This window comes from Pygocentrus nattereri, chromosome 29 (assembly GCF_015220715.1).
Source record: "Pygocentrus nattereri isolate fPygNat1 chromosome 29, fPygNat1.pri, whole genome shotgun sequence".
Taxonomy (NCBI): Eukaryota; Metazoa; Chordata; class Actinopteri; order Characiformes; family Serrasalmidae; genus Pygocentrus; species Pygocentrus nattereri.
Genome location: NC_051239.1, coordinates 9144788 through 9171474, shown reverse-complemented (window position 1 = coordinate 9171474; position 26687 = coordinate 9144788). Strand labels below are relative to the sequence as shown.

Genomic DNA, 26687 nt, shown 5'->3' with positions numbered 1-26687 from the left:
GTGATCAGCCTGCACTCTTAATGACATTTCAAATCATTGTTGTTACTGTCACAGGATGAAGAGGGTCTAGTGTTGGGGTAGACTGATGAGGCACATGATCTATTTCACTAAGAGTGAGGTTTCTGTTGCAACATTTCAGTAAGCATATCCTACAAACCCCCTATTTACACCCTTGTCTGTGAATAAAAATGGACCAAAGAAAAAATGTGAACTGGACAGGCCTTTAGTATTATTTCTGTTCTACACATTTACATATTAAGAAAAGAAAATAACATCAACGACAGCTGTGTCAGTGGGCTCAGAAAGCCACTCCCACAGAATCAGCAGATCAGTGGAGAAACGAAAGTAAAGTCTCTCTTTCTCTGCTCGCTCTGTTCGTCTCTGTGTGCAGTAAAATGGCAGAAGCTGCTCTAAAAACTCAGGACTTCTTTAAATGTCCGATCTGTCTGGATCTACTGAAGGATCCAGTGACTATTCCCTGTGGACACAGCTACTGTCTGGGCTGTATTAAGGACCAGTGGGATCAGAATAATCAGAGTGGGGTCTACAGCTGCCCCCAGTGCAGACACAGCTTCACTCCAAGGCCTGTTCTCAACAAGAACACCATGCTGGCTGAACTAGTTGAGGGTCTGACGAGGCTCCAAGCTACTCCTCCTGCTGGATCTCCTGCTGGATCTGGAGATGTGGAGTGTGACGTCTGCAGTGGAACAAAACTCAGAGCTGTTAAGTCCTGTCTGGTGTGTCTGCTCTCCTTTTGTGAAGCTCATATTCAGCCTCATTATGAATCTCCTGCCTGCAAGAATCATAAACTGGTTGCAGCCTCCATGAATCTGCAGGAGAAGATCTGCTCTCATCATGCCAAACTGCTGGAGATTTTCTGTCGCACTGATCAGCAGTTTATCTGTTATTTGTGTGTAATGGATGAACACAGTGGTCATAAGACAGTTTCAGCTGCAGCAGAAAGATCTGAGAAGCAGGTAAGTACTGCCAAAACCAGTTTGTCAACAAGCCAAACAGAACAGTAAATGAACTTTGGTCAGCCAAAACTCAGCTGTGATAAGTTGTAAAAAAAAAAAAAAAAAAAAAACATGGGACAGGTGATTAGAAGTGACTTACTGATGAAACTTGTAATACAAATTGTGTTTGGTTTTGGGATAAAATAAAATGTGTGTTTGTTTTGATCATAAAGCAGTTTGATTTGGTAACTATGCTCAAATTCTGTTTCCATCATTTTCTGTAGCTCCTGGAAACGTTTTTGCTGCACTGAAAATGTAATTTCTTGCATGCTATGGATAAACAGTGCACCAATTATTATTGTTGTGCTTTAAAATTGTAATAAGGAGCAAAATTTTCACAATATAAACATAACCTTAATAGGCACCATAGGGATGTTGGTGAGGGTCAGTTACAGAACATGGCAGCGAACCTTTCGCCTCAAGAGGGCACCACTGGTGGCAACATCAGTTCAGCTCTTTCTAATGTTTTCTTTTTTGTCCGTGAGTCTTATGAGATAAAACAGCACATAAAACATGCTGAATATCAGGCAGTGTATGCCTCTCTATAGCAGACACAGGCACAGATTGGGGAAGTGCACTGTGTCATTTGTAACACTTTGCAGTCAGTCCAGCTTCAAACCTTAACTCCCATCTGGATAACAGAGGGCTTCAGTGATTAGACCCAGGCTGAAGAAACACAAGGCACACTGAGCAAATACAAACCTGTGACTCGGACACACTTCCAACCTACCAGTCAGTTTATTATACTAGCTGACCACAGATCTCACAGTTTCATCTGTCAACTGTGAATTTTCATTCACTCAGTAACAAATTGCTGACCTGTTACTGCTAAACAGGAACCTTGCTGAAGAACTATACAGGCAGCATGTTACTTGTGCTACTAGGAGAGTTACACATTTGATCAATGCTACGCTGTTTTAAAAGAATGCAGATTGCTCTTCTTCACACTGCTTTGAGCCTCTCTTGGGCCTCTCTGAGGTTAGACAGAAGATAAATTCTGCTAAATCTGTGGCTAGTACAATGAAGAAGTGGACAAATGAGAAAAGTAGAGCTACAGGACTGTCTAGAAGATGCTGACTGGAGTCTATAACCTGGATGAACACACTGAGTGCGTATACATGCGCGGAATAATTCAGTCATAATCGAATTTCTACAGTTATTCGGTTATTCAAATGGTCATGTAAACGCCATCACCACCACATGATCTAGGAATCTGATTAAGAAATCTGATACCCTACCATACCAGACTTTGTGCATGAGGACCCAAGAGAGTTCTATAGACTGAAGCAGGTTACAGAAAACATCTTTCTGGAAAATGCTACTAATCAGACCTAGCAGATTCTCTTAGACCATCTCAAGCAGGAAGAAGCTATTCTTATTGCTAATTACTACAGCAATAGCAGATACTCATAAGCACACACCATAGAGGTTCTTACACAGCATTATGGGCAAGCCCTGAAGTATACTGGGGCCTTCAGCAGTAACAGCTATAGTACGTTCCACCAAGTTAACCTTCTGTCAGAGGATTAACCTCTTTGATTTATCTGGAGAGACTTGGACAAGAGCAAAACCTCACTATTCTGTGAGTGGCAAATTTTGCTGTTTGGCCACCGTTGCTCTACAAAGCATGTACTCCTGTTTATGTAGGCAACTCTCTTTACAGTTTGTCCCATTCTATAGAAGCCAAGAAACTGGTGGTTAGGGTTTGACCTGGAGTAGTGGAGCAAAAAATGGTCATAAATAGTCTTCCAGAGAAGTCAGGTTAGAAAACACAAAGCTCTGGCTTCTTCAGGACAAAGCAGAGACTCAGGAGAGGCGAGGATAATCCTTTGAGTAGTTCTGTGCCACAGTCACAGCCAGCCAATATGACCACCTTGATTTCCTTATTCCCTTCAGAACTAGAGCAATGTCAACAGTTGATGCACAGGTTAGGACTGTGTGTGGCAGTAATTGGAGCCAAGCTTGCACTGGTCTTTTATCAAGAGTTTACCCTAGATATTCACCAGCAGATATTGCTGACTGACTCTACCAAAGTCCTTACTTGTTTCTCTTTTGAGTCTTTGTAAGCATGCGTATGGCCAAAATCCAAGATCTAACCAGCCCTGACTCACTGAGGTATGCTGACCCCACCAACAACCCTTCTCCAGGATCTTATTCAGCACCCCAGATGAAACTCCGACCCCTTATACTTAAAGTAGCCACCCAAAAATGGTGCCATTATTAGTTATTGTGGATGACAAGGAGTATAAGAAGTCCTGCTTCTGCAGCTTTACTACTAACATCTCTGCAATTACTCAATACTCAACCTTCAAAGTGCTTTTAGGTGCAATAGCGAGGCTTCATGAGGCAGCAGACAGCATAGAGTATCTGTCAAGACTAGACTATTAGGCAGTTCAACTTGAACTGAGTCAGGAGTCTCAGAAAGCAGGCTTTGCTCATGAATACAGTGCCACATAGCAGCCAACTCTTCATGCTATTGGCAGAATTAGATACAATTGACCTAATTTCAGTGGAAATTAGGAGGAATGTTGCACCTGAACACCCAGGTAGGTTCTGAGGTTATCCATCTCACTGTCCTTGATGCAAAGTACTGAATAACCAAATTATTATTTAAGGACTTTGATTGCTAGCTTCAATATTCCAGGTCTGAACAAGCCTTTGTTGAAGTCTTGGGACAGAATTGGATTATGCAGAGGAAGATAAGCTTTTCATCATCACCAGTGATGCTGTGTTGACTGTCAAATATGGGGAGCCAAGCCCAGACTACCTGACATCTCCACTACTGCAACTATGACTGTCCTTATTGTCCAAAGTATTCTACTCCACATTTAGAGTTAGTCCTTACTTGATGAAGATTGGGAGTCTATATGAGAAGAGGTGGGGTATGCTGTTCAAGTTCCTTACTACTGAAGAGGTGCAAGTTGATCTCTTTACAGCATAAAACGGACCCACAACTTCCTCAAGCCCATTGACCTATGGAACGGGGATCATTCTGGAAACTAAGTCTCTCCAAATACTACAGCTGCCACACATTTTGACTTCAAGATTAATTTCTAATGAATGATGTTAATCCACATTTTGTCTACAGAGGCAGCTGGTGGAGACTCAGAGGGAATTCCAGCAGAGAATCCAGCAGACTGAGAATAAACTGCAGGAGCTGAGACAGGCTATGGAGAATGTCAGGGTGTGTATACTGACCAGAGAAGAGCTAGCCAATTTAACCGCCAGCCAGTGAAGTTGACATTCAGCGCTTATACAGGGCTCTCCTCCAACCAGCTTCTGAGGAGCCTATTTTCAGGTCACTTTACAGCTTCACTGATCCAAGATGCTTCTGATGAAACCCTCCACTCTATGTGTCTTCTAACAGCACCCTGCACAGGCAGCAGTCGAAGACAGTGAGAAGATCTTTACTGAAGCAATTCAGTCCATTAAGAGAAGACGCTCTGAGGTGAAAAAGCTAATCAGAGCTCAGGAGAAGACTGAACTGAGTCAGGCTGAAGACCTCCTGAAGAAGCTGGAGCAGGAGAATGCTGATCTGAGGAGGAGAGACGCTGAGCTGGAGCAGCTTTCACACTCAGAGGATCACATCCATTTCCTCCAGGTAACATCACTGACACTCATCTATAGTAACACAGTAGAAAGCATGTCCTTCACAAAGGGCTTTCCATTAGAACTGCTCATAACCTCTTCTCAGTAAAGTTTGTTTCAGCTCTTGAAAGCTCAGTATATCTCCATCTGTGTTTTTAATCTCTCTCCAGAGTTTCCAGTCTCTCTCTGCTCCTCCTCAGTTTGCAGACTTACCCTCTATCACAGTCAGTCCACAGTTCTCCATGGAGGAACTGAGGAAAGTTGTGACTGGAGTGATGCAGCGAGTGGAACTGGAACTGGTTAAACTGTCTGGAGGTATACTCAATAATATTAAAAGACTCATCCTATATAAATCAATTAAACAGGAGTTACATTTCTTTGTTTCTTTTCGAATAGTCCTTACTGCTCTTATGCCAAAAACAAGAGAGGACTTCCTGAAAAGTGAGTATCACAGACTTGCTCAACCATATACATGTGGTTGCCTCTTTACTAGCTATGTTTACACCTACACTTAGTAGTGGCCCTGACTGAAACGTTCTCTGTGTTTTATTCAATCAGTTAAGTCTAACAAACCTTATAGGCTAAAGAAAACAAAGAAAGTCCTAAGCTGCACTAGATGTGGTGTGTGTTTGAGGGGGTATCTCCTGGTTGGCAATATATCCAAATATTTTCAAGAAGATTATTATTTTTAGATAATAATTGCTGGCAACTTTAATAAAGAATAGACTATAAAAAATCTTTAAAATATAGTCCAGACTTTCAGTGAGATTACATTTTCATGACAGTGTATGAAAGGCGATATGTGAAAGGTATAAATGAAATAATAAATAACGCATGAAGAATAATAGTTTAAAGAGACAGTACTGACATTCTTTTCCTCTCCTCCACCAGATTCCTGTCAGATCACTCTGGATCCAAATACAGCAAACAGAAAACTCGCTCTGTCTGAGAGGAACAGAAAAATGACAGTGATGCATCAGACCCAAACATATCCTGATCATCCAGAGAGATTTGATAGCATGCAGCAAGTTCTCTGTAGAGAAAGTCTGTCTAGATGCTGTTACTGGGAGGTCGAGTTTGTCATGGGTAATTTTAATATTGCAGTGTCTTATAAAGACATCAGCAGGAAAGGAGAAGGTAATGACTCTAAATTTGGGTGTAATGATCAGTCCTGGAGTCTGAACTGCTTTGGCTCCAGTTTCTCATTCAAACACAATAATGAACAGATTGAACTCCCTGTAAAGTCCAGCCCCTCCAGAATAGGAGTGTATGTGGATCACAGTGCAGGAATTCTGTCCTTCTACAGCATCTCTGACACAATGATCCTCCTCCACAGAGTCTACACCACGTTCACTCAGCCCCTCTATCCCGGATTTGCGGTATATATTTATGATCATTTTCTTCGGATATGTGATCTTAATTAAAATGTGCTGTAAAAACTGACATCTTGAAACCATCTTAAATCTAGTCAATGCAGGAATCAATACAATGCTTAAAACAAACAGAATGATTGCCTATTTAACAAGATCACTTTAATACACTACTTAAAACAAGTAAAAATGTCTACAATTAAAATACTGTGTAAAAGATGTGAATGCTTTTATATATAAATTGCTAAAAATATCCCATTTTTAAGATGGCCTATTTCAATTCTGATGAATTCTTTATTTAAAAATTACGTATTGCTGTAAACTTGTAACCTTGTATCTCGAATTTTGACGTTTGTTCTGTTTCTGACATCATTTGAAAAACCCTGTTATCTTTCACATTGTCTGTAAATTTCATGATGAATGGACTAAAAGAAATGACCCAAAATGACTTGAAAAAATGTCTGGCTCCATTGACTTACATTAAAAGTAAAGTATGTTTTCTCTTTCTCCTGTAAAGTTACCATTTTGGAGATTGGAGGCTTTCTTCTGACAACAGCCATATATTAAAATGTTATGAACTCTCCATGTATGCGCAAAGTATGAATGAAATGAGGGTGAAGAACACAGTTAATGAGAATGACCTACAATGTGTTTCAAACCACCCCTGCTACACTTCCTGCTTACAATATAAACATTAGATACCCCTCAGCCTCTTGTATCTCCCTCCTTTCTTATTGGATGCCTACCATTAGAACACAACATAAACACACCCAACATTACTCGTAATCGTACTTGCGTATATAATGTGGATATCTTACAGAGTTTATATCTGCATATTTTGTGTTGGGATAGTGCATGTAGTGTGTATTATAATGTGTATATGTTGTAGATTTGTTGTGTAGGACGGTGCACTTATGTTTGTTATTTTGTGCATTTACTACTGTGGAAATGTGCTGTGACAATAAAAGCGATTTGATTTGACTCAGTGGCTTAGTAATGTCTTTCAGGTTCCTTAAACACTAGAGGGCGCTCCTGAGCGAGTCCAAAATGAATGGGTTATAAATGGCATTTGAGCGAAATCATAGTTTATAAATGCTTAAATATTTTAATAGAAAAGAATACAATCATTTCCTGAACACTGAATGGCATAAAACATTTTAACATCACTGTTATATTTTTAAACTCAAGCTATAGGAGTTCACAATGGTGCCTCATGTATGTCTTTGATGTCTATGAGCGTGAACAGCCAATGAGCTGCTCCGCTCACCAAACAATCAGCACTCAGTAGCAGTAATTCCTGCTACCCAAAACCCATGTTCCATAGAAAACAGGAAACATATAGATAAGTTTTTAGTGAAATACATTGCTCTACTTACTAAGCTTTGGGCAGCAGAAAGCAGGCTTTACTGCTAGTGAGTGCTGATTGGTTGGTGAGCAGAGCAGCTCACAGATGTCATGAATGTATATGAAGCACCGTTTTAAACTCCTATAATTCGAGCTTAAAAGCTCTTAAGAATATAACCGCAGTGTTAAAATGATTTAGGCTGCTCTGCGTTCAGAAAATGAATGTATTCTTTTACATTAAAAATGTTTAAGCTTTTATAAACTATGATTTTGCTCAAATGCTTCATATCAACTCATTTCTTAGTTTATTTTATTAAAAATAATGATTCTACTTTTCATTTTATTTCAAAAAAGGGCAAGACCCTGCTGAAACTTTACTAGATAGAGGCAAATACTGAAAAGTAACAATTTTAGCTGATTTGGATCAAACTCAAAAACAATAGCCAAGTACATTCAAATACGAATACCTTTGTCATTGAACAAGTACAAGATTCAATGTGCACTTCCCTACAAGGAACAAAAACTAAAATAAAATAAAAGAGTATACAATAAAATAAAATAGAGATCTACAAAAAATTACAATAAGAGGAATGTGCAAGGTGCTATACAGCCTTAGGTGCATGGGGACATGCTAGTGGTGTGAGTGGATACAAGTTCTGAAGTGGAGGTAGTAGAAGAGTTCAGGATGGGGAACAATGGCTGAAATATCGCAGTAATAAAGTAGCAATGTCAGCTCCTTTTGAGTAGAACTAGAGTAGAGAACTAGTAATATATATATATATGTGTGTGTGTGTGTGTGTGTCTCACTGCTGTCGGAACAAAGCCTCATACCTCCATGCTCTGTATCCTGTCTAAGTGGTGTTTGGTGTCAGAGCTGCAGACTGTGATGGAGGTGCTGATGACAGACTCTATGATCTGTGTGTGGAACTGAAGCAGCAGCAGGAAATATGAGCATCAAACCAACAGATGGAATTTACATCAACACATTAAGAGCCTTTAAATCTGCACAGAGTCATTTCAGTGTCTTTTTACTCCAAATGGAAACTTTTTACTGAGTCAGTGCTGTTTTAGCTTCACCTGCTACACCTGAGAATGTCTATGGATATGAATGAATAACATGAGATTATTCAAACTGTTTCTAGACATTTGTGCTTGTTTTAAATAAGACTGTGTGGTGAAATGATCCCGTTCTACTGGCAGATAATGCTGCTTCATTCTGGCATTTTACTGATTGATTTAGGACCATTTCACTGCTAAGACATCATGTTTTGCAGTATTTTGACAAAGCAAAACTACAATACAAGCATTGAGAATCAAATAAAATGTTCAGTTTATTTCAGCTTTATATTCACAACATGGACATTTATTAAAGACATTAAATCTGTGTTCTGTAAAAGTCCACAATCCACAGTGTTCAGTACATACAGGACAGATTTAAAGCTGCTGTGTTATATGTTGTTTAATAATCTGTCAGATTCTTTGTTCTTAGTTGTCCACATGCGACTGCAGATGAACACATTTTCAGCTTTTATTAGTATTTTAATTAAGATCACAGATCTGAAGAAAATCACCATCAGTACCATAAACTGCAAATCCGGGATAGAGGGGCTGAGTGAATGTGGTGTGGACTCTGTGGAGGAGGGTCATTGTGTCAGAGACGCTGTAGAAGGACAGAATTCCTGCACTGTGATCCACATACACTCCTATTCTGGAGGAGCTGGACTTTACAGGGAGTCCAGCCTGTTTATTATTGTGACTGAAAGACAATCTGGAGTCGTAGCAGATCAGACTCCAGGACTTCTCATTAAAGCCAAATCCAGAATCATTACCTTTCCTACTGACGCCTTTATAAGACACTGCAATATCAAAATAATATCCCCTAAACTCGACCTCCCAGTAACAGCGTCCAGTCAGACTTTCTCTACAGAGAACTTGCAACATTCTTTCAAATCTCTCTGGATGATCAGGATGTTTCTGGATCTCCTGCATTAATGTCACTTTTCTGTTCCTCTCAGACAGAGCGAGTCGTCTGTTTGCTGTGTTTGGATCCAGAGAGATCTGACAGGAATCTGATGGAGGAGAGAAAATAAAATTAATACTATTTCTTCAAAACTATTTGTGGAAAAAAAAGACACAAAATCACTCATTAAAATTAATATCAGGGTCAGTTTTAAGCAGCACTGAGTAAACATGGCATCCAGTGAATAAGAGGAGCAGAAACAATAACAGAATACAGAGCAGAGCAGAAGTACAAAAGACTGGGTTTCTTTACATGGAAGACAAACTGAAAATATAACAAATCATTTATATGAATCTGTTTTAATTTGTTTTTAATTGTCTAGAAGAACCAAATGTGTGAGCATTTCACATTTCAGCTGCTCTAGAACTGAAGTGTGACATCATCACTCTCAACCAGTCCCACCATCTCAACAACTGGCACTTACAGCTGCTGCTCCAGTTCATGAAGTGAATGTAGTAAAATGAGGATTTTCACCAAAGACTGATGAGTTGATTCTGAAATATAGTTATGATGTATGAATTTCTACATGCAGTTGATGTTCAGTGGTGAAAGTATGAACACCCTCAGGTTCCTTACCTGCTTTGTTGATTCTCTAATTGAAAATAAGGGAACACACCTTCTTCAAAGAACACAGATAAATGTGACATTTTTCTATTTATTTGCTGAGTTCAGCATTTTTCAGATAGAAAACCAACATTTTGCACCACAATCTTTTACACAGACCACGTTTTCCCCCACTTCAGTACATGAACAGTAGCTGTGTATTAAAGCATGTTGAAGGATGATCTCTGTGGAGGATGTTCACTTACTTCACTTAGAAAATCAACTAAACAGGTCATTTGACAGGAGGCACCAAAACTTTTGCATATGACTGTATGTTCTTCCAGGTGTGTGAGGTCAGTGTGAGTAGGCTGTGCGGCCGAACTTCTCTAGATCTAAAACTCATTGGAAGCTGTTTCAATAAAGAGTGAATTCAGGGTCAGATCACTGATCTCAGAGTCACACTACAACAGAAAACGATCATACAAGCGATAAACTTCATTAATATTCATGAATTTCTCCTATCTACTCTATCAAACATGGGTATCTCAGACAATGCGCTACTATGGTTCAGATCGTACCTCACTGGGCGCTCATTCAAGGTATCGTGGCATGGAGAGCTCTCCTCAGCCCACTCGCTATCCACTGGGGTTCCCCAGGGATCGGTACTGGGACCCCTTCTCTTTTCTATTTACACCACCTCTCTAGGCCGGGTTATCCGCTCACATGGCTTCTTGGACCATTGCTATGCTGACGACACCCAGCTCTATCTGTCTTCAACTAAACCTGTCCAAGTCTGAACTTCTGGTTATACCAGCTAAACAATCCATTCAACACAACTTCACCATAACCATCGACTCACTCTCACTCTCCCCGACAAAGGTTGCTAGGAACCTGGGGGTTATGGTAGATGACCAACTCTCCTTTACGCACCATGTTGCCTCGGAGGCTCGGTCCTGCCGCTTTGCGCTGTACAACATCAGACAGATACGGCCGTTTCTAACACAACGAGCCACCCAACTCTTGGTACAAGCAGTGGTCATCTCACGCCTCAACTACTGCAATGCCATACTGACGGGCCTCCCGGCCTGTGTTGTAAAACCACTGAAGATGGTTCAGAACGCTGCAGCGCGTCTGGTCTTTAACCAACCAAAATGGGCGCATGTCACCCCACTGCTCATTGAGCTCCACTGGTTACCGGTTGCTGCTCGTATCAAATTTAAAACTCTTATGATTGCCTACAAGGTGTTAACAGAGCAGGCTCCTTCCTACCTGCACTCGCTCCTAAAGGCTTACAGCACCGCCCGGCCGATGCGATCCTCCAATGAACGTCGCTTAGCTTTGCCAAACAGTCACACAAAGCATTCGAGACTGTTCTCATACTTGATTCCCCAATGGTGGAACAAGCTACCTTCCACTGTCAGAGCAGGGGCGTCCCTCGCTATGTTTAAGAAACTCCTGAAGACAGAGCTCTTCAGGGAGCACTTACTCTAATCGCCACTTGCAAATCTAACCACTACCAACCTCATCTCCTTCTTGCCCTCCTTCCCTTCTCTACCCCACTATTACCCTTTGGCCTCCTTTAAGGCCTGACTATGTTTGTTCTATGTACCACATTATTTGTAAGTCGCTTTGGATAAAAGCGTCTGCTAAATGTAATGTAATATGACAGGATTGCTGTCCCTTAAGGAAATGCCTCACTGATAATGTTAATCAGTTCTGAATATGGACATAAAAGCACAACCTGCATTTCCCATCCAATGAAGCTGCAGGAGCTGAACTGCAGTATTGTGTCTAATTGTGGTTTGATGTCGAGCAGCTGGACGAGCTGAACAGAACTACTGACTTTTAAATAAAAGAACTACTGACCTTTTTATGAAAAATATCACTCACAGATGACATTCATTCATAAATTGATACAGCGGCTTATAAGCTTCATGTTCATGTGATACTGAGTGAAGGAGACACAAATGTTTGAAAAGGATTTTTTAATATGAGCTCAGTGGTAACTTCAGAATAATGAGTCTATGGACTGAAATGTCACTATATAAGCTACATCATCATGATCTTTAGCCTGTAGATCAGCTACACTGAGTCTGAACAACCCCTCAAGAGCTTCTGAAGAAACTAGAGAAGGACACTGCTGACAAGGAATAAATATAAAGATATAAAGTGTTTGGATGTAAATGTGTGTCTGTGGCTGAGTAAATCTGTGATACTCACATGTCAGGAAGTCCTTTCTGGTCTTTGGTTCAGGTAACTGATGGGTTACTTGTGGTCTCTGACGAGTATCAGGCGTCATGGATGAAGATACAATCCCTGAAAATGCAGGAAAATCTTAGAGAGCAGCCAGAAAGCAAAAAGTGTATTCATCTATCAAATTATAGTATTTATATTTATAATCATATGATAATATATGTTGTCATTTATCAAATTATATAAGTAGCCAATGATCAGTGGAACAGAAATATACACTACAATGATAATAAAAATCTATTAGAACTAAAGTTTCTTCTAAAGACGTCTATGCGACTGTGATCCTCTAGACTTTGACTTGTTGAACGTTCTGATGAATCTGACATGAAATTATATTATGGACTTTCTAAAATGAAGATAAAGGAATTATATTCCCTCGTTTAGGATTAATATTTACACATAATTCATTCTACCTCCAGAGAACTCGACTAATTCTGGTTTGACTCGTTCCATCACTCCAGTCACAGCTTTTCTCAGGTCCTCCATGGAGAACTGTGGACTGATAGTGATGCGCGGTAAGTCTGCAGGTTGAGGAGGAGCAGAGAGAGACTGGAAACTCTGCAGAGATGAAGAAACACACAGATGGAGATTTCTAGATAAAACAGCCCAAAGAGGGGAAATCCACAGCACTTCCAGTGGAAAGGCTGACATGCCTTCTGTAGATGATGAGAGAGTCAGTGATGTTACCTGGAGGAAATGGATGTGATCCTCTGAGTGTGAAAGCTGCTCCAGCTCAGTGTCTCTCCTCCTCAGATCAGCAATCTCCTGCTCCAGCTTCTTCAGGAGGTCTTCAGCCTGACTCAGTTCAGTCTTCTCCTGTGCTCTGATCAGCTCTTTCACCTCAGAGCGTCTCCTCTCAATGGACTCAATCAGTTCAGTAAAGATCTTCTCACTGTCCTTCACTGCTGCCTGTGCAGAGCGCTGTTAGGAGACACACAGAGAGGAGGGGCTTCATCTGCAGCTGCTCTTTCACTCACTTCTCCACAGTGGGGCTCAGTGGGGCGGGAAAGTGACCCAACACTGGGCTCCTCACTGGCTGACTGGAGCAGAGCTCTGACTGAGAGCTGAAATGGCTCCTCCAGCGGTCAGCTGGTGTCTTCTCCTCTGGTCAGTGTACTCACCCTGAGATTGTCCATAGCCTGTCTCAGCTCCCGCAGTTTATTCTCCGTCTGCTGGATTCTCTGCTGGAATTTCCTCTGATTCTCCACCAGCTGCTTCTGTAGAGAAAACACAACAAAATGTCAAGCGTCACATTTACATGCTGACTGCTGTTCTCTTTACAACCACTTGGAAAACATATTCATAAAACTGAGTCTATCTATGAGTATAACTGTATTTTAATAATATTTCTTCAGAATTTGCTTTATGATCACAGTCTTCAGCCAAGGATGCAGCACAGTTTTAATAAGTAAAGAGAAGAGAAAACTGTATCATCTACGTCCCTCTGTCTTATTTACTGTCTTTCATGGACACCACTAATAACTATTTAAACCCAAGGTGTTAATGAGGACAGTAGTCAGCTAAATATATATAAAATCATCATTTATAGAGTAGTTTGTATTAAACGTCTTTTTTGTGTTATTTAATGTATTTTTTCAAGATCTTCTTGATTCCCTTTAAAGTGAAGCTGAAAGATTTAGACATGACTTTCATTCATAAGGTTTTCTTTTTAATTGCTGCCTCATGTTTTTATGCCACTACCAAAACCCAGAGTTTCAATTCACAGCTTTTAGTTTTAATTTTAGCCACACCCCTGCATTTTAGAGCGGGAGGTGAGACTGCATGACAGTCCATCATAGCTACACGGTGAGCAGTTGTTTGAAGTAAATGTGTCCAAAAGTTTGAATGTCAGTGTTTAACATTAACTACTGTCACACCTTTTTACAGCAATGAAATGAACTTTTCTGTGCTTTAATAAAAAGATTTTATGTGTGTACAACTGTTTAAAGCTGTGTTTGGTAGTTGTGGACTTGCGGGTGTTTTTGCTCAAAATGTGCTAAAATTGTTATTTTTGGTACTTTAACATTTTCACTTTAGTACAACTGCAGTCCAGCCATGGTTCCCCATCCTGACCTACTCCACTACCTCCTGCCAAGAACTAGTACAATCACACCTCTAGCGTACCCACATGCACTTAAAGCTGTATTGCACCGTTCACATTTCTCTTTCTGTAAATATAGTGTAAAAGTTCTATTTTATCCTTTGGTCTATTTTATGCATTGTAGCTTTAGTGCACATTGAATCCTTATTTGTACAATGACAACAAAGGTATTCGTCTTCATGTGTACTGGCCAGTGTTTTGGAGTTCTGCTCAAAATCAGCTAAAATTGTCACTCTTTGGTATTTGGTTCTATCTGGGAAAGTTTACTAGTGTTATGACATTTTGGTTGGAACAGAATAGAATGTTTAATCATTAATTTAATAAAATAAACAGAATTAAGGTATATGGTCACTCAAAGCTAAATAGTTCTTGTCTAAATCCTTATCTAATCCTTAAAGTCAGTAAATAAAAGTTTTCAAATCTTTGAACCAATTTGTTAAAGTGACCCCTATACAGGACTGGCTCTGGGCTTTCTGGGGCCTGAGGAAAGCCCTTGCTCTGCTTCCTGACTCCAGGCCACGACCCCCTCAGCTTCCTGTTGACAACCCAATGACGCAGCATTTATCCAGGAACAGCTTAAATCCAGCTCTTTTAACTTCAACCACAACAACAACAGAACTTCATTAGTTTTAATTTGACTTTTAAACATTTCTAACCTTCCATAAAATGTTCAACAGACACTTTATACACTACCAGTCCCACATCTATCAGTGTGTTATTCCAGCTGGGTGTGTCTGACTGAACTTCACTCACTGTGCTGCTCCACATTTTAATCAACCAGCTACTGCAGGACTTTCAGTAAATTCTTACCTGTTTCTCAGATCTTTCTGCTGCAGCTGAAACTGTCTTATGACCACTGTGTTCATCCATTACACACAAATAACAGATACACTGCTGATCAGTGCGACAGAAAACCTCTAGAAGCTTATCATGAAGAGAGCAGATATTCTCCTGCAGATTCATGGAGGCTTCAACCAGTTTGTGCTTCTTATAAGCAGGAGATTCATAGTGAGGCTGAATATGAGCTTCACAAAAGGAGAGCAGACACACCAGACAGGACTTAACAGCTCTGAGTTTTAATCCAGTGCAGACGTCACACTCCACATCTCCAGATCCAGCAGGAGATCCAGCAGGAGGAGCAGCTTGGAGCCTCGTCTTCCTCAGACCCTCAGCTAGTTCAGCCAGCATGGTGTTCTTGTTGAGAACAGGCCTTGGAGTGAAGCTGTGTCTGCACTGGGGGCAGCTGTAGACCCCCCTCTGATCATCCTGAGCCCAGCAGCCCTTAATACAGTCCAGACAGTAGCTGTGTCCACAGGGAACAGTCACTGGATCCTTCAGTAGATCCAGACAGATCGGACAGTTGAAAGAGTCCAGAGCTTTTAGAGCAGCTTCTGCCATTTTACTGCACACAGAGACGAACAGAGCGAGCAGAGAAAGAGAGACTTTACTTTCGTTTCTCCACTGATCTGTTCATTCTGTGGGAGGGACTCTCTGCACGTGTTTGTGCTCATGAACCAATGAGACCGAGAGAAAAGAACATGAAGAAAAACGGAGGACGGCATTAAAATCACTCCAACAGCTGGTGTCTGTTATATCACTGCTGCTCGTCTCTGAGTAACAGAAACGCTGTTAGGGCTGTGATTTACTGAAATATGATCTGCAGATGTGATAAAAAGCGCATTAATGAAAAGAAAAGAACCAGAGAGTCATTTTCTCCCTCAGTCTCCTGAATGTAGGAGCCAATATTCACAGTCTTCAGTCTCGGTTCATCACAAGACTCACAACCTGAAACCTGCAGAGACGGAATAAAACACCATGAACAACATAAACCCGACACCAAAGAGCTTTTCAGCTTTATTAAGATCATGTAGCTCATCAGGATCAACGCACGCTGGAAACATGGAGCTGAAATCACAAGCGGCGCTTCTCCCAGACAGTGAAGCAGCGCCACCAGCCTGTGAGGAGGTGAACTGCAGCGTTGTGTCTGATGCTGGTCTGATATCGAGCGGCTGAGCTGAGCCGTTTGATCTCCTTCTCAGTGTCCAGACGGGGAGATCCGTGTAAGGGCTCGGTGTTACCGGTCCTTAGAGAAAAGCGAGGAGCCACAGAGACTCTGCAGTGGAGCCTACAGCGGTCCAAAGACCAAAGAATTTCGAAGGAGTTGATCCAGTTTGTTGTTACAACACTGCAGTTCACAAACCCGTTTTAATTCACACAGTTAGATTCACTGATTTCTAGCTGGTTCACTGGGTCTAGGAATGTCTAGGTATAAAATAAACACTGAATGCAAGAGTGCTTATGGCACTGGGAGTGAAGGACAGTAAAGTGCAACAGAGCAGTGTGGGGAAAGGGACAAATATAACTTTTTATAATATAGCTTTTTAACTGTGTTGTGGTTGAGGCGATTCCTTTCCTTTGATACAATCTCCCCAGCCTTAGAGAATACCCTTTCACATGGCACTAGCCTTAATAATAATAATAATAATAATAATAATAGTAATAATAATAAAGATGTATATATATATATATATATATATATATATATATATATATAATACTAAGTAACGCTAAAGCCAAGTAACCTACTAAACACTAACCTAACAATACAGTATAGTCTAATGCAGTATAATAATAATAATAATAATAGCTGATATAATCTATGACATAGTAACTGAACTTTAGCCACTAACTCTGACATCAACGCACACTTCAATAGCCTGCCTCTCACCAACACCAACACCAAACACCAGCCGAAAACCCACGAAGTGAACATTATCCTTCACCTTACATAAACCTCACCTTTTCATTAGAGTAAAACAAGGTGAAGAATAGTGTGTTTATGTATGAGCTGAACAAAAAGATCATGAAAACAGAAGATTGTGCAACAGCACTTTAAGGAAAATATTGGGTGAAGTTTAATAACAAACACAAACCCACGTGTGTGTTTGTATATACACTGCTCAAAAAAATAAAGGGAACACTTAAACAACACAATATAACTCCAAGTAGATCAAACTTCTGTGAAATCAAACTGTCAACTTAGGAAGCAACACTGATTGACTCTACAACCCACACAAGCGGCTCAGGTAGTGCAGCTCATCCAGGATGGCACATCAATGCGAGCTGTGGCAAGGTTTGCTGTGTCTGTCAGCGTAGTGTCCAGAGGCTGGAGGCGCTACCAGGAGACAGGCCAGTACACCAGGAGACGTGGAGGAGGCCGTAGGAGGGCAACAACCCAGCAGCAGGACCGCTACCTCCACCTTTGTGCAAGGAGGAACAGGAGGAGCTGCCAGAGCCCTGCAAAATGACCTCCAGCAGGCCACAAATGTGCATGTGTCTGCACAAACGGTTAGAAACCGACTCCATGAGGATGGTATGAGGGCCCGATGTCCACAGATGGGGGTTGTGCTCACAGCCCAACACCGTGCAGGACGCTTGGGATTTGCCAGAGAACACCAGGATTGGCAAATTCGCCACTGGCGCCCTATCCGTCTTCACAGATGAAAGCAGGTTCACACTGAGCACATGTGACAGACGTGACAGAGTCTGGAGACGCCGTGGAGAGCGATCTGCTGCCTGCAACATCCTTCAGCATGACCGGTTTGGCAGTGGGTCAGTAACGGTGTGGGGTGGCATTTCTTTGGAGGGCCACACAGCCCTCCATGTGCTCGCCAGAGGTAGCCTGACTGCCATTAGGTACCGAGATGAGATCCTCAGACCCAGGGGTGCAACTACATACTTTCTGAGGTGGATGCAAACATATTATCTGCGCCCCCCCCCAAAAAACCCCACCCCTTAACTTAAAGTGACTGAAAAAAATTAAAATTAAAATCAAATATTTAAGCAGGCAAGCTAAAATAAGGAACTTTATAAAGAGAATACAAATTAAATGGTAAGAGCAAAAAACAAGCAATGAGGATTTAATTAAGAAGAAATAAAATAATTCAGAATAAACTGATAAGTGGACAGGCTAAAATGTAACACAATAAAATAGAGATTAATAATTAGAATAATAAAATATAAGCACAAAGAAAAAGGGTTAAAACACCAAGTTTATATAAAAAAGTAAATTATGGAAATAAAATAAACAGTAAAACAGAAGACAGAATAAATAAAAGGAAGAAATAAATGAAATAAAAAGATAAAAGGCGAAAAGTATGGAATAAAATAAATAAAAAGGTAAAACAGAAAATTAAATAAATAAAAGGACAAAATAAATAAAAATGTAAAGGAAAACTCAACTAAAACAGTTACAGGCTGAATGTGTCTGAATGTGGCTAGAAACTAAGAGTTTAAGATGATTTAGTGACACCAGCGAGCTGAGCTTTAGACCAGGCTGCCACGGTTAGGATATTAACTAGAATGTTGACTAGCTAGGTTAGCTAGCTAAACAGGCTACTATAAAGAGCTATGGCTTGACTAATGTCACTCGTTTTGAAGTTAAACCGAGAAAATAACCAGTTCAGGGTTAATCAGGTCGTAGCTGGAGAACCAAGTTTAGCTTTAGCGTTAGCTTGCTGCCTCACTGCTATCATTCATCTGGCTGGCTGGGTAATATTAACATGGCTAGCCTTAGCTAGCACAGTAACATACATCTTAAACTGAAAAGGCGACCTCTTCTGATTGTGTGAATCTATTCCCGGTGAAGTTCGGGATCTTTGGGGAAACTATGGAAGGTTTGACCTCTTTTAGATTCCTTTATTTTTGAATAAGTGCGTTTGGGAACGCAGCAGTGAGGCAGCTTTGCTAGAACCCAGTGGTCCAACGCTACTTTCGTACCCTACAGTCTCGTTTTGGTAGACAAAGGTGACGTAGGTGAATAAAGCGTATAAACTGACCAACCTGCTGTCTTTCAACCACTTTGAGAAGCTTTTCTTCATCCCTACAACATCTTTTTCTCTCTCCCTCTTCCATTCCCTATGGGGCGCGTTCTCAAGCGCCTGTGTTTGGGAGCAAATGACAGGAGGGTAGGGGACGGAGTGGATGGGCGCCTGATTAGTGCTGTGCTGTTGTTTTGATGTGTATTATTATACTTGAACAAACAGCTCTTACAGAAAATGGAGACTAGAAATAATTTTCCGGCATCGTTTTGGCGCCACTCTAGTGCAGCGCCCATATGCGCCGCATACGCTGCATACCCCCTTTTTGCGCCACTGGTTACTGCAGACCAGATTAAGAGTCAACGGCTCAGCTCAGCTGCTCGATATCAGACCAGCATCAGACACAACGCTGCAGTTCACCTCCTCACAGGCTGGTGGCGCTGCTTCACTATCAGGGAGAAACGCAGCTTGTGATTTCAGCTCCATGTTTCCAGCGTGTGTTGATCCTGATGAGCTACATGATCTTAATAAAGCTGAAAAGCTCTTTGGTGTCGGGTTTATGTTGTTCATGGTGTTTTATTCCGTCTCTGCAGGTTTCAGGTTGTGTTTCTTGTGATGAACCGAGACTGAAGACTGTGAATATTGGCTCCTACATTCAGGAGACTGAGGGAGAAAATGACTCTCTGGTTCTTTTCTTTTCATTAATGCGCTTTTTATCCCATCTGCAGATCATATTTCAGTAAATCACAGCCCTAACAGCGTTTCTGTTACTCAGAGACGAGCAGCAGTGATATAACAGACACCAGCTGTTGGAGTGATTTTAATGCCGCCCTCCGTTTTTCTTCATGTTCTTTTCTCTCGGTCTCATTGGTTCATGAGCACAAACACGTACAGAGAGTCCCTCCCACAGAATGAACAGATCAGTGGAGAAACGAAAGTAAAGTCTCTCTTTCTCTGCTCGCTCTGTTCGTCTCTGTGTGCGGTAAAATGGCAGAAGCTGCTCTAAAAACTCTGGACTCTTTCAACTGTCCGATCTGTCTGGATCTACTGAAGGATCCAGTGACCATTCCCTGTGGACACAGCTACTGTCTGGACTGTATTAAGGACTACTGGGGTCAGGATGATCAGAGGGGGGTCTACAGCTGCCCCCAGTGCAGACACAGCTTCACTCCAAGGCCTGTTCTCAACAAGAACACCATGCTGGCTGAACTAGCTGAGGGCCTGAGGAAGACGAGGCTCCAAGCTGCTCCTCCTGCTGGATCTCCTGCTGGATCTGGAGATGTGGAGTGTGACGTCTGCAGTGGAACAAAACTCAGAGCTGTTAAATCCTGTCGGGTGTGTCTGGCTTCTTACTGTGAAGCTCATATTCAGCCTCACTATGAATCTCCTGCATTAAAGAAACACAAACTGGTTGAAGCCTCCATGAATCTGCAGGAGAAGATCTGCTCTCTTCATGATAAGCTTCTAGAGGTTTTCTGTCGCACTGATCAGCAGTGTGTATGTCTGCTGTGTGTAATGGATGAACACAGTGGTCATAAGACAGTTTCAGCTGCAGCAGAAAGATCTGAGAAACAGGTAAGAATTTACTGAAAGTCCTGCAGTAGCTGGTTGATTAAAATGTGGAGCAGCACAGTGAGTGAAGTTCAGTCAGACACACCCAGCTGGAATAACACACTGATAGATGTGGGACTGGTAGTGTATAAAGTGTCTGTTGAACATTTTATGGAAGGTTAGAAATGTTTAAACGTCAAATTAAAACTAATGAAGTTCTGTTGTTGTTCTGGTTCAAGTTAAAAGAGCTGGATTTAAGCTGTTCTTGGATAAATGCTGTCATTTTCATTACGTGGTGGTTGAGGTGTCAAAAGCAAGCTGAGGTGGGCATGGCCTGAAGTCAGGAAGCACAGCAAGATAACAAAGTTGTTATCTTGAGAAAATGAGAACTTCTCAGCTCTTATCTAACTATCTAACTCTTAACTATCTTATGCTCTCAAGATAAAGTTCAGAAATGTAAAGCAACAGTTTGTGGCTTCTCTGCACTGCCGTATTTAACTAACTTTAATTTTTGGACTTTCGACTAAAATGATTCAGCTTTGATTGAGCCGATACCTTAATCATGTTTATCATATTAAAATTAATGATTTATCATTCCATTTTGTCCCAAACAAAAAAATCATAACACTACCAAAACTTTACCAGTTGTAACAATTTTAGCTCAACATGAGCAAAACTCAAAAACACCAGCCAGTACAGAACCAGCAAACACAGCTTTGAACAGCTGTACACGCTTAACAGTCCCTGGGATACAGTCTCACTTCCTAATCTAAAATGCAGGGGTGTGTATAAAATTAAAACTAAAAGCTATGAACTAAAACTGTATTTCATTAGGGACATAAAAACTAGACTGAAGAAAGTGAAAAATGTTTTTTTATTTTGTTAAATCTTAATCTATCAGTTTCATTTTCATCAAATCAAGAAGATCCTTAAAAAAAAAAACAAATAAGAAAAAATAAAGAAAAATTTTCACAAGTTGAAATTTAGTGGTTTGGGTTTGAGACACGTCCCAATAGAAAGTACCTATAAATGATGAGTTTGTATATATTTAGCTGATTACTGTCTCAACACCTTGGGTTTATATAGATCATAACGTTACACTTGTAAATATCTAAATAATTAATTCATTATTAATATTTTTTTCTTTGGGACTGCAGTTGGAATCCATATATTTAAATATAACCGGTCTATCAACATGCAAAGCTGCAGAGTAATTGAACATCAGTCAGAAACCCAGCTGTAGTAAAACAGTGAAAGATGTGGGACAGGTGGTGTGTAATGTGGTGCCCTGTGTCTGTAAACCGTTATGAAATGTGAGAGACCATCTTTAAAGCTGAATTCAAGTCAAAACAAATTAAGTTGTTTTGGTTCAAGTCAAAAAACCCAGATTTAAACTGTACTTAAATAAAGTGTCATTTTCATTACACGGAGTGTGTGTTTAAGGTGTAAAGAGAAATGCTGAGGTGGGCGTGGCCTGGAAAGACGATCAGAACAAGGCCTTACTTCTGGACCCTGAAAAGTCCATAGCCGGCCCTTTATATACCACACAGACTGTTAGGCTCAGATAAATAAATGTCCCCAAATAGAACTTTTTTAATGGCACTTTCTAACAAAATAAGAGCCAAACATGAGCTTTAATCTCTAAGTGATTTCAGAAATAAGGCCAAAGTTGTTAGAATACAGTTATTTTTTTATGAATATAATGTTTTCCAAGTGGTTGCAAAGAGAACAAATGTGACACATGAGTTTTGCTGTGTTTTCTCTAAAGAAGCAGCTGGTGGAGAATCAGAGGAAATTCCAGCAGAGAATCCAGCAGACGGAGAATAAACTGCGGGAGCTGAAACAGGCTATGGACAATCTCAGGGTGAGTATACTGACCAGAGGAGAAGACACCAGCTGACCGCTGGAGGAGCCATTTCAGCTCTCAGTCAGAGCTCTCCTCCAGTCAGCCAGTGAGGAGCCCAGTGTTGGGTCACTTTCCAGCCCCACTGAGCCCCACTGTGGAGAAGTGAGTGAAAGAGCAGCTTCAGATGAAGCCCGTCCTCTCTGTGTGTCTCCTAACAGCGCTCTGCACAGGCAGCAGTGGAGGACAGTGAGAAGATCTTTTCTGAACTGATTGAGTCCATTGAGAGGAGACGCTCTGAGGTGAAAGAGCTGATCAGAGCTCAGGAGAAGACTGAACTGAGTCAGGCTGAAGACCTCCTGAAGAAGCTGGAGCAGGAGATTGCTGATCTGAGGAGGAGAGACGCTGAGCTGGAGCAGCTTTCACACTCAGAGGACCACATCCATTTCCTCCAGGTAACATCACTGACTCTGATCATCTGCAGTGTGTGTCCCTCTTTTCAATGGAAGTGCTGTAGATTTACCTTCATTAGACTGTTTTTGAGCTGGAAAAATCTGTGTGTATGTCTCTTCATGTCTCTGCAGAGTTTCCAGTCTCTCTCTGCTCCTCCTCAACCTGCAGACTTACCCTGTATCACTATCAGTCCACAGTTCTTCATGAAACACCTGAAGAAAGCTGTGACTGGAGTGATGGAACGAGTAAAAGGAGAAGCAGTCAAGTTCTCTGGAGGTAGAATAAATTATATATAATTAGATAGATAGATAGATAGATAGATAGATAGATAGATAGATAGATAGATAGATAGATAGATAGATAGATAGATAGATAGATAGATAGATAGATAGATAGATAGATAGATAGATAGATAGATAGATAGATTTCTCCCCTACTTAACTGTAGTGTTATTGGACCTTTACGATGCCAGCAACACAAAAATATTTGTTGTTTGTCCAAGATTTTTATGTAGTTATCACTATAATATTAAACCTGTTCACTGACCTTTCACTACTCGTATCTGAGCTTCACTGAAACATATCATTTGAAGAATACTGGTGTTTGTTCCCCTACAAACCACACCTACTCTTACCATAAGGTTTTTGTCCATCTCACTGACCACCTTCAAGATCACTTTACCTTTTGCCCACTGATTAAACACCAATGTGTGGTTTTGCTTTCTGGCTGCTCTCTAAGATTTTCCTTCATTTTCAGGGATTGTATCTTCATCCATGACGCCTGATACTTGGCAGAAACCACAACAATTCCATCAATTACTTGAACCAAAGACCAGAGAGGACTTCCTGACATGTGAGTATCACAGATTTACTCAGCCACAGACACACATTTACATCCAAACACTTTATATCTTTATATTTATTCCTTGTCAGCAGTGTCCTTCTCTAGTTTCTTCAGAAGCTCTTGAGAGGTTGTTCAGACTCAGTGTAGCTGATCTACAGGCTAAAGATCATGATGATGTAGCTTATATAGTGACATTTCAGTCCATAGACTCCTTATTCTGACGTTACCACTGAGCTCATATTAAAGAATCATTTTCAAACATTTGTGCCTCCTTCACTCAGTATCACATGAACATGAAGCTTATAAGCCGCTGTATCAATTTATGAATGAATGTCATCTGTGAGTGATATTTTTCATAAAAAGGTCAGTAGTTCTTTTATTTAAAAGTCAGTAGTTCTGTTCAGCTCGTCCAGCTGCTCGACATCAAACCACAATTAGACACAATACTGCAGTTCAGCTCCTGCAGCTTCATTGGATGGGAAATGCAGGTTGTGCTTTTATGTTCATATTCAGAACTGATTAACATTATCAGTGAGACATTTCCTCAAGGGACAGCAATCCTGTCATATTAATGAAGTTTATCGCTTGTATGATCGTTTTCTGTTGTAGTGTGACTCTGAGATCAGTGATCTGACCCTGAATTCACTCTTTATTGAAACAGCTCCCAATGAGTTTTAGATCTAGAGAAGTTCAGCCGCACAGCCTACTCACACTGACCTCACACACCTGGAAGAACATACAGTCGTACGCAAAGGTTTGGGTGCCTCCTGTCAAATGACCTGTTTAGTTGATTTTCTAAGTGAAGTAAGTGAACATCCTCCACAGAGATCATCCTTCAACATGCTTTAATACACAGCTACTGTTCATGTACTGAAGTGGGGGAAAACGTGGTCTGTGTAAAAGATTGTGGTGCAAAATGTTGGTTTTCTATCTGAAAAATGCTGAACTAAGCAAATAAATAGAAAAATGTCACATTTATCTGTGTTCTTTGAAGAAGGTGTGTTCCCTTATTTTGACTTAGAGAATCAACAAAGCAGGTAAGGAACCTGAGGGTGTTCATACTTTCACCACTGAACATCAACTGCATGTAGAAATTCATACATCATAACTATATTTCAGAATCAACTCATCAGTCTTTGGTGAAAATCCTCATTTTACTACATTCACTTCATGAACTGGAGCAGCAGCTGTAAGTGCCAGTTGTTGAGATGGTGGGACTGGTTGAGAGTGATGAGAGTCTAGAGCAGCTGAAATGTGAAATGCTCACACATTTGGTTCTTCTGGACAATTAAAAACAAATTAAAACAGATTCATATAAATGATTTGTTATATTTTCAGTTTGTCTTCCATGTAAAGAAACCCAGTCTTTTGTAGTTCTGCTCTGCTCTGTATTCTCTTATTGTTTCTGCTCCTCTTATTCACTGGATGCCATGTTTACTCAGTGCTGCTTAAAACTGACCCTGATATTAATTTTAATGAGTGATTTTGTGTCTTTTTTTTTCCAGATTTTTTTTTGAAGAAATAGTATTAATTTTATTTTCTCTCCTCCATCAGATTCCTGTCAGATCTCTCTGGATCCAAACACAGCAAACAGACAACTCGCTCTGTCTGAGAGGAACAGAAAAGTGACAGTGATGCGGAAGATCCAGAAACATCCTGATCATCCAGAGAGATTTGATGGAGTGCAGCAAGTTCTCTGTAGAGAAAGTCTGACTGGACGCTGTTACTGGGAGGTCGAGTTTAGGGGATATTATTTTGATGTTGTAGTGTCTTATAAAGGCGTCAGCAGGAAAGGTAATCAGTCTGGATTTGGCTCTAATGATCAGTCGTGGAGTCTGATCTGCTCCGACTCCAGATTCTCTTTCAGACACAATAATAAACAGACTGAACTCCCTGTAAAGTCCAGCTCCTCCAGAATAGGAGTGTATGTGGATCACAGTGCAGGAATTCTGTCCTTCTACAGCGTCTCTGACACAATGACCCTCCTCCACAGAGTCCACACCACGTTCACTCAGCCCCTCTATCCCGGATTTGCAGTTTATGGTTATGGTAATGTTCTTCAGATCTGTGATCTGAATTAAAATTCTGATAAAAGCTGAAAATGTGTTCACTTACAGTCGTATGTGGGCGACTAAAAAAAACAAAAAAGCTGACAGATTATTAGAAACAGCGTATAACATGTGTACTAATGTAACATGCAGACAGAATAGCAGACGCTTGCAGGTGAAACGTTATGAGGTTTAATACCAGAGGTAATCAGGAAAATCCAAAGAGGGAGAAACACAAATCGTAGTTAAAGTTCAGTCAGAATTCACAACACAAATCAGTCCAGGCAGGCAAAAGTACACTAGGGTAAAACAGTAGTCAAAACCGGGTCAAACTTGGCAAAAGGCCAAAACACAGGAAACACAAAGTAGAGCGAACACTCAGTAATTGCATCAAACAATACTTCGCAAAGGTTCTAACTAAAGTCCCAGCTTATATAGGTTGGGACTGAAGTTTGTCAGGTGCAAGTGACCAGTACTCAGGCGACTGGGATTGCTGACAGGTGAGGGGAAAGAACATGTGGTCCCCCCAAGCACTCTGGGAAATGAAGTCCGATTCCCCCGTTGACTGCATGACTAAACTAAACACTATAGATTGTGGACTTTTATAGAACACAGATTTAAAATGTCTTTTACTGTTTATTTCAGTGTTATAAATAAATAAACTGAACATTTTAATCAAATCACAATATTCATATTATGTTTTTATTAGAACACTAACCCTGCAAATTATGCTATATCAATATATCAACATAGTGCTGTCTATTCACTAAATATGATTTAAATCATTCTAAAATTGCCTGAAAGGTCTAACAAGTATCAAAACAGTGGATTAGAATTGTGGAGTCAATGGTATAAGAAGCTGCACTTGTAACGCCGCGGAGCGATGATGAGGCG

General features: G+C 40.7%; 3 protein-coding genes across 6 annotated transcripts; 2 read left to right on the top strand and 1 right to left on the bottom strand.

The window, feature by feature from the left end:
- The first annotated feature begins 358 nt into the window (after positions 1-358).
- Positions 359-6955, top strand: LOC108426658 (tripartite motif-containing protein 16-like). Of its 2 annotated transcripts, XM_017696313.2 has the most exons (6): positions 359-977; positions 4105-4200; positions 4384-4617; positions 4775-4919; positions 5001-5045; positions 5496-6955. In XM_017696313.2, the coding sequence occupies exons 1-6, from the start codon at positions 396-398 to the stop codon at positions 6026-6028; spliced, it is 1635 nt and encodes a 544-aa protein (XP_017551802.1). In that variant the 5' UTR covers positions 359-395; the 3' UTR covers positions 6029-6955. The 2 variants fall into 2 exon arrangements, with proteins under 2 accessions (XP_017551802.1, XP_017551800.1); XM_017696311.2 differs by having other exon boundaries at positions 4775-5045.
- Positions 6956-8624: 1669 nt separating this feature from the next.
- LOC108426659 (tripartite motif-containing protein 16-like) lies at positions 8625-15694 on the bottom strand. 2 transcript variants are annotated; one of them, XM_017696314.2, is made up of 6 exons: positions 15046-15694; positions 13256-13351; positions 12822-13055; positions 12548-12692; positions 12102-12197; positions 8625-9387 (listed from the first exon to the last, which is right to left on the bottom strand). In XM_017696314.2, exons 1-6 carry the CDS (start codon positions 15631-15633, stop codon positions 8858-8860), a joined length of 1689 nt encoding a protein of 562 aa, XP_017551803.1. In that variant the 5' UTR covers positions 15634-15694; the 3' UTR covers positions 8625-8857. The 2 variants fall into 2 exon arrangements, with proteins under 2 accessions (XP_017551803.1, XP_037391999.1); XM_037536102.1 differs by having other exon boundaries at positions 15286-15694.
- A 4292-nt stretch (positions 15695-19986) lies between these two features.
- LOC108426660 (tripartite motif-containing protein 16-like) lies at positions 19987-26479 on the top strand. Of its 2 annotated transcripts, none has more exons than XR_001857790.2 (6): positions 19987-20630; positions 22375-22470; positions 22671-22904; positions 23093-23178; positions 23659-23754; positions 25300-25439. XR_001857790.2 is itself a non-coding variant. In XM_017696315.1 (6 exons), the coding sequence occupies exons 1-6, from the start codon at positions 20043-20045 to the stop codon at positions 25824-25826; spliced, it is 1686 nt and encodes a 561-aa protein (XP_017551804.1). In that variant the 5' UTR covers positions 19987-20042; the 3' UTR covers positions 25827-26479. The 2 variants fall into 2 exon arrangements, 1 of the variants encoding a protein (XP_017551804.1); XM_017696315.1 differs by having other exon boundaries at positions 23034-23178; positions 25300-26479.
- Positions 26480-26687: the final 208 nt, after the last annotated feature.

Excerpts from the sequence above, each read along its gene's own strand:
- LOC108426658 (XM_017696311.2), top strand. The coding sequence starts at position 396 with ATGGCAGAAGCTGCTCTAAAAACTCAGGACTTCTTTAAATGTCCGATC. Across the intron at positions 4,201-4,383 it reads AGGCTATGGAGAATGTCAGG|CACCCTGCACAGGCAGCAGT; the intron begins GTGTGTATACTG and ends GTCTTCTAACAG. Across the intron at positions 4,618-4,774 it reads ATCACATCCATTTCCTCCAG|AGTTTCCAGTCTCTCTCTGC; the intron begins GTAACATCACTG and ends ATCTCTCTCCAG.
- LOC108426659 (XM_017696314.2), bottom strand. The coding sequence starts at position 15,633 with ATGGCAGAAGCTGCTCTAAAAGCTCTGGACTCTTTCAACTGTCCGATC. Across the intron at positions 13,056-13,255 it reads AGGCTATGGACAATCTCAGG|CGCTCTGCACAGGCAGCAGT; the intron begins GTGAGTACACTG and ends GTCTCCTAACAG. Across the intron at positions 9,388-12,101 it reads CAGAAAGGACTTCCTGACAT|ATTCCTGTCAGATCTCTCTG; the intron begins GTGAGTATCACA and ends CTCCTCCATCAG.
- LOC108426660 (XM_017696315.1), top strand. The coding sequence starts at position 20,043 with ATGGCAGAAGCTGCTCTAAAAACTCTGGACTCTTTCAACTGTCCGATC. Across the intron at positions 22,905-23,033 it reads ACCACATCCATTTCCTCCAG|AGTTTCCAGTCTCTCTCTGC; the intron begins GTAACATCACTG and ends ATGTCTCTGCAG. Across the intron at positions 23,755-25,299 it reads CAGAGAGGACTTCCTGACAT|ATTCCTGTCAGATCTCTCTG; the intron begins GTGAGTATCACA and ends CTCCTCCATCAG.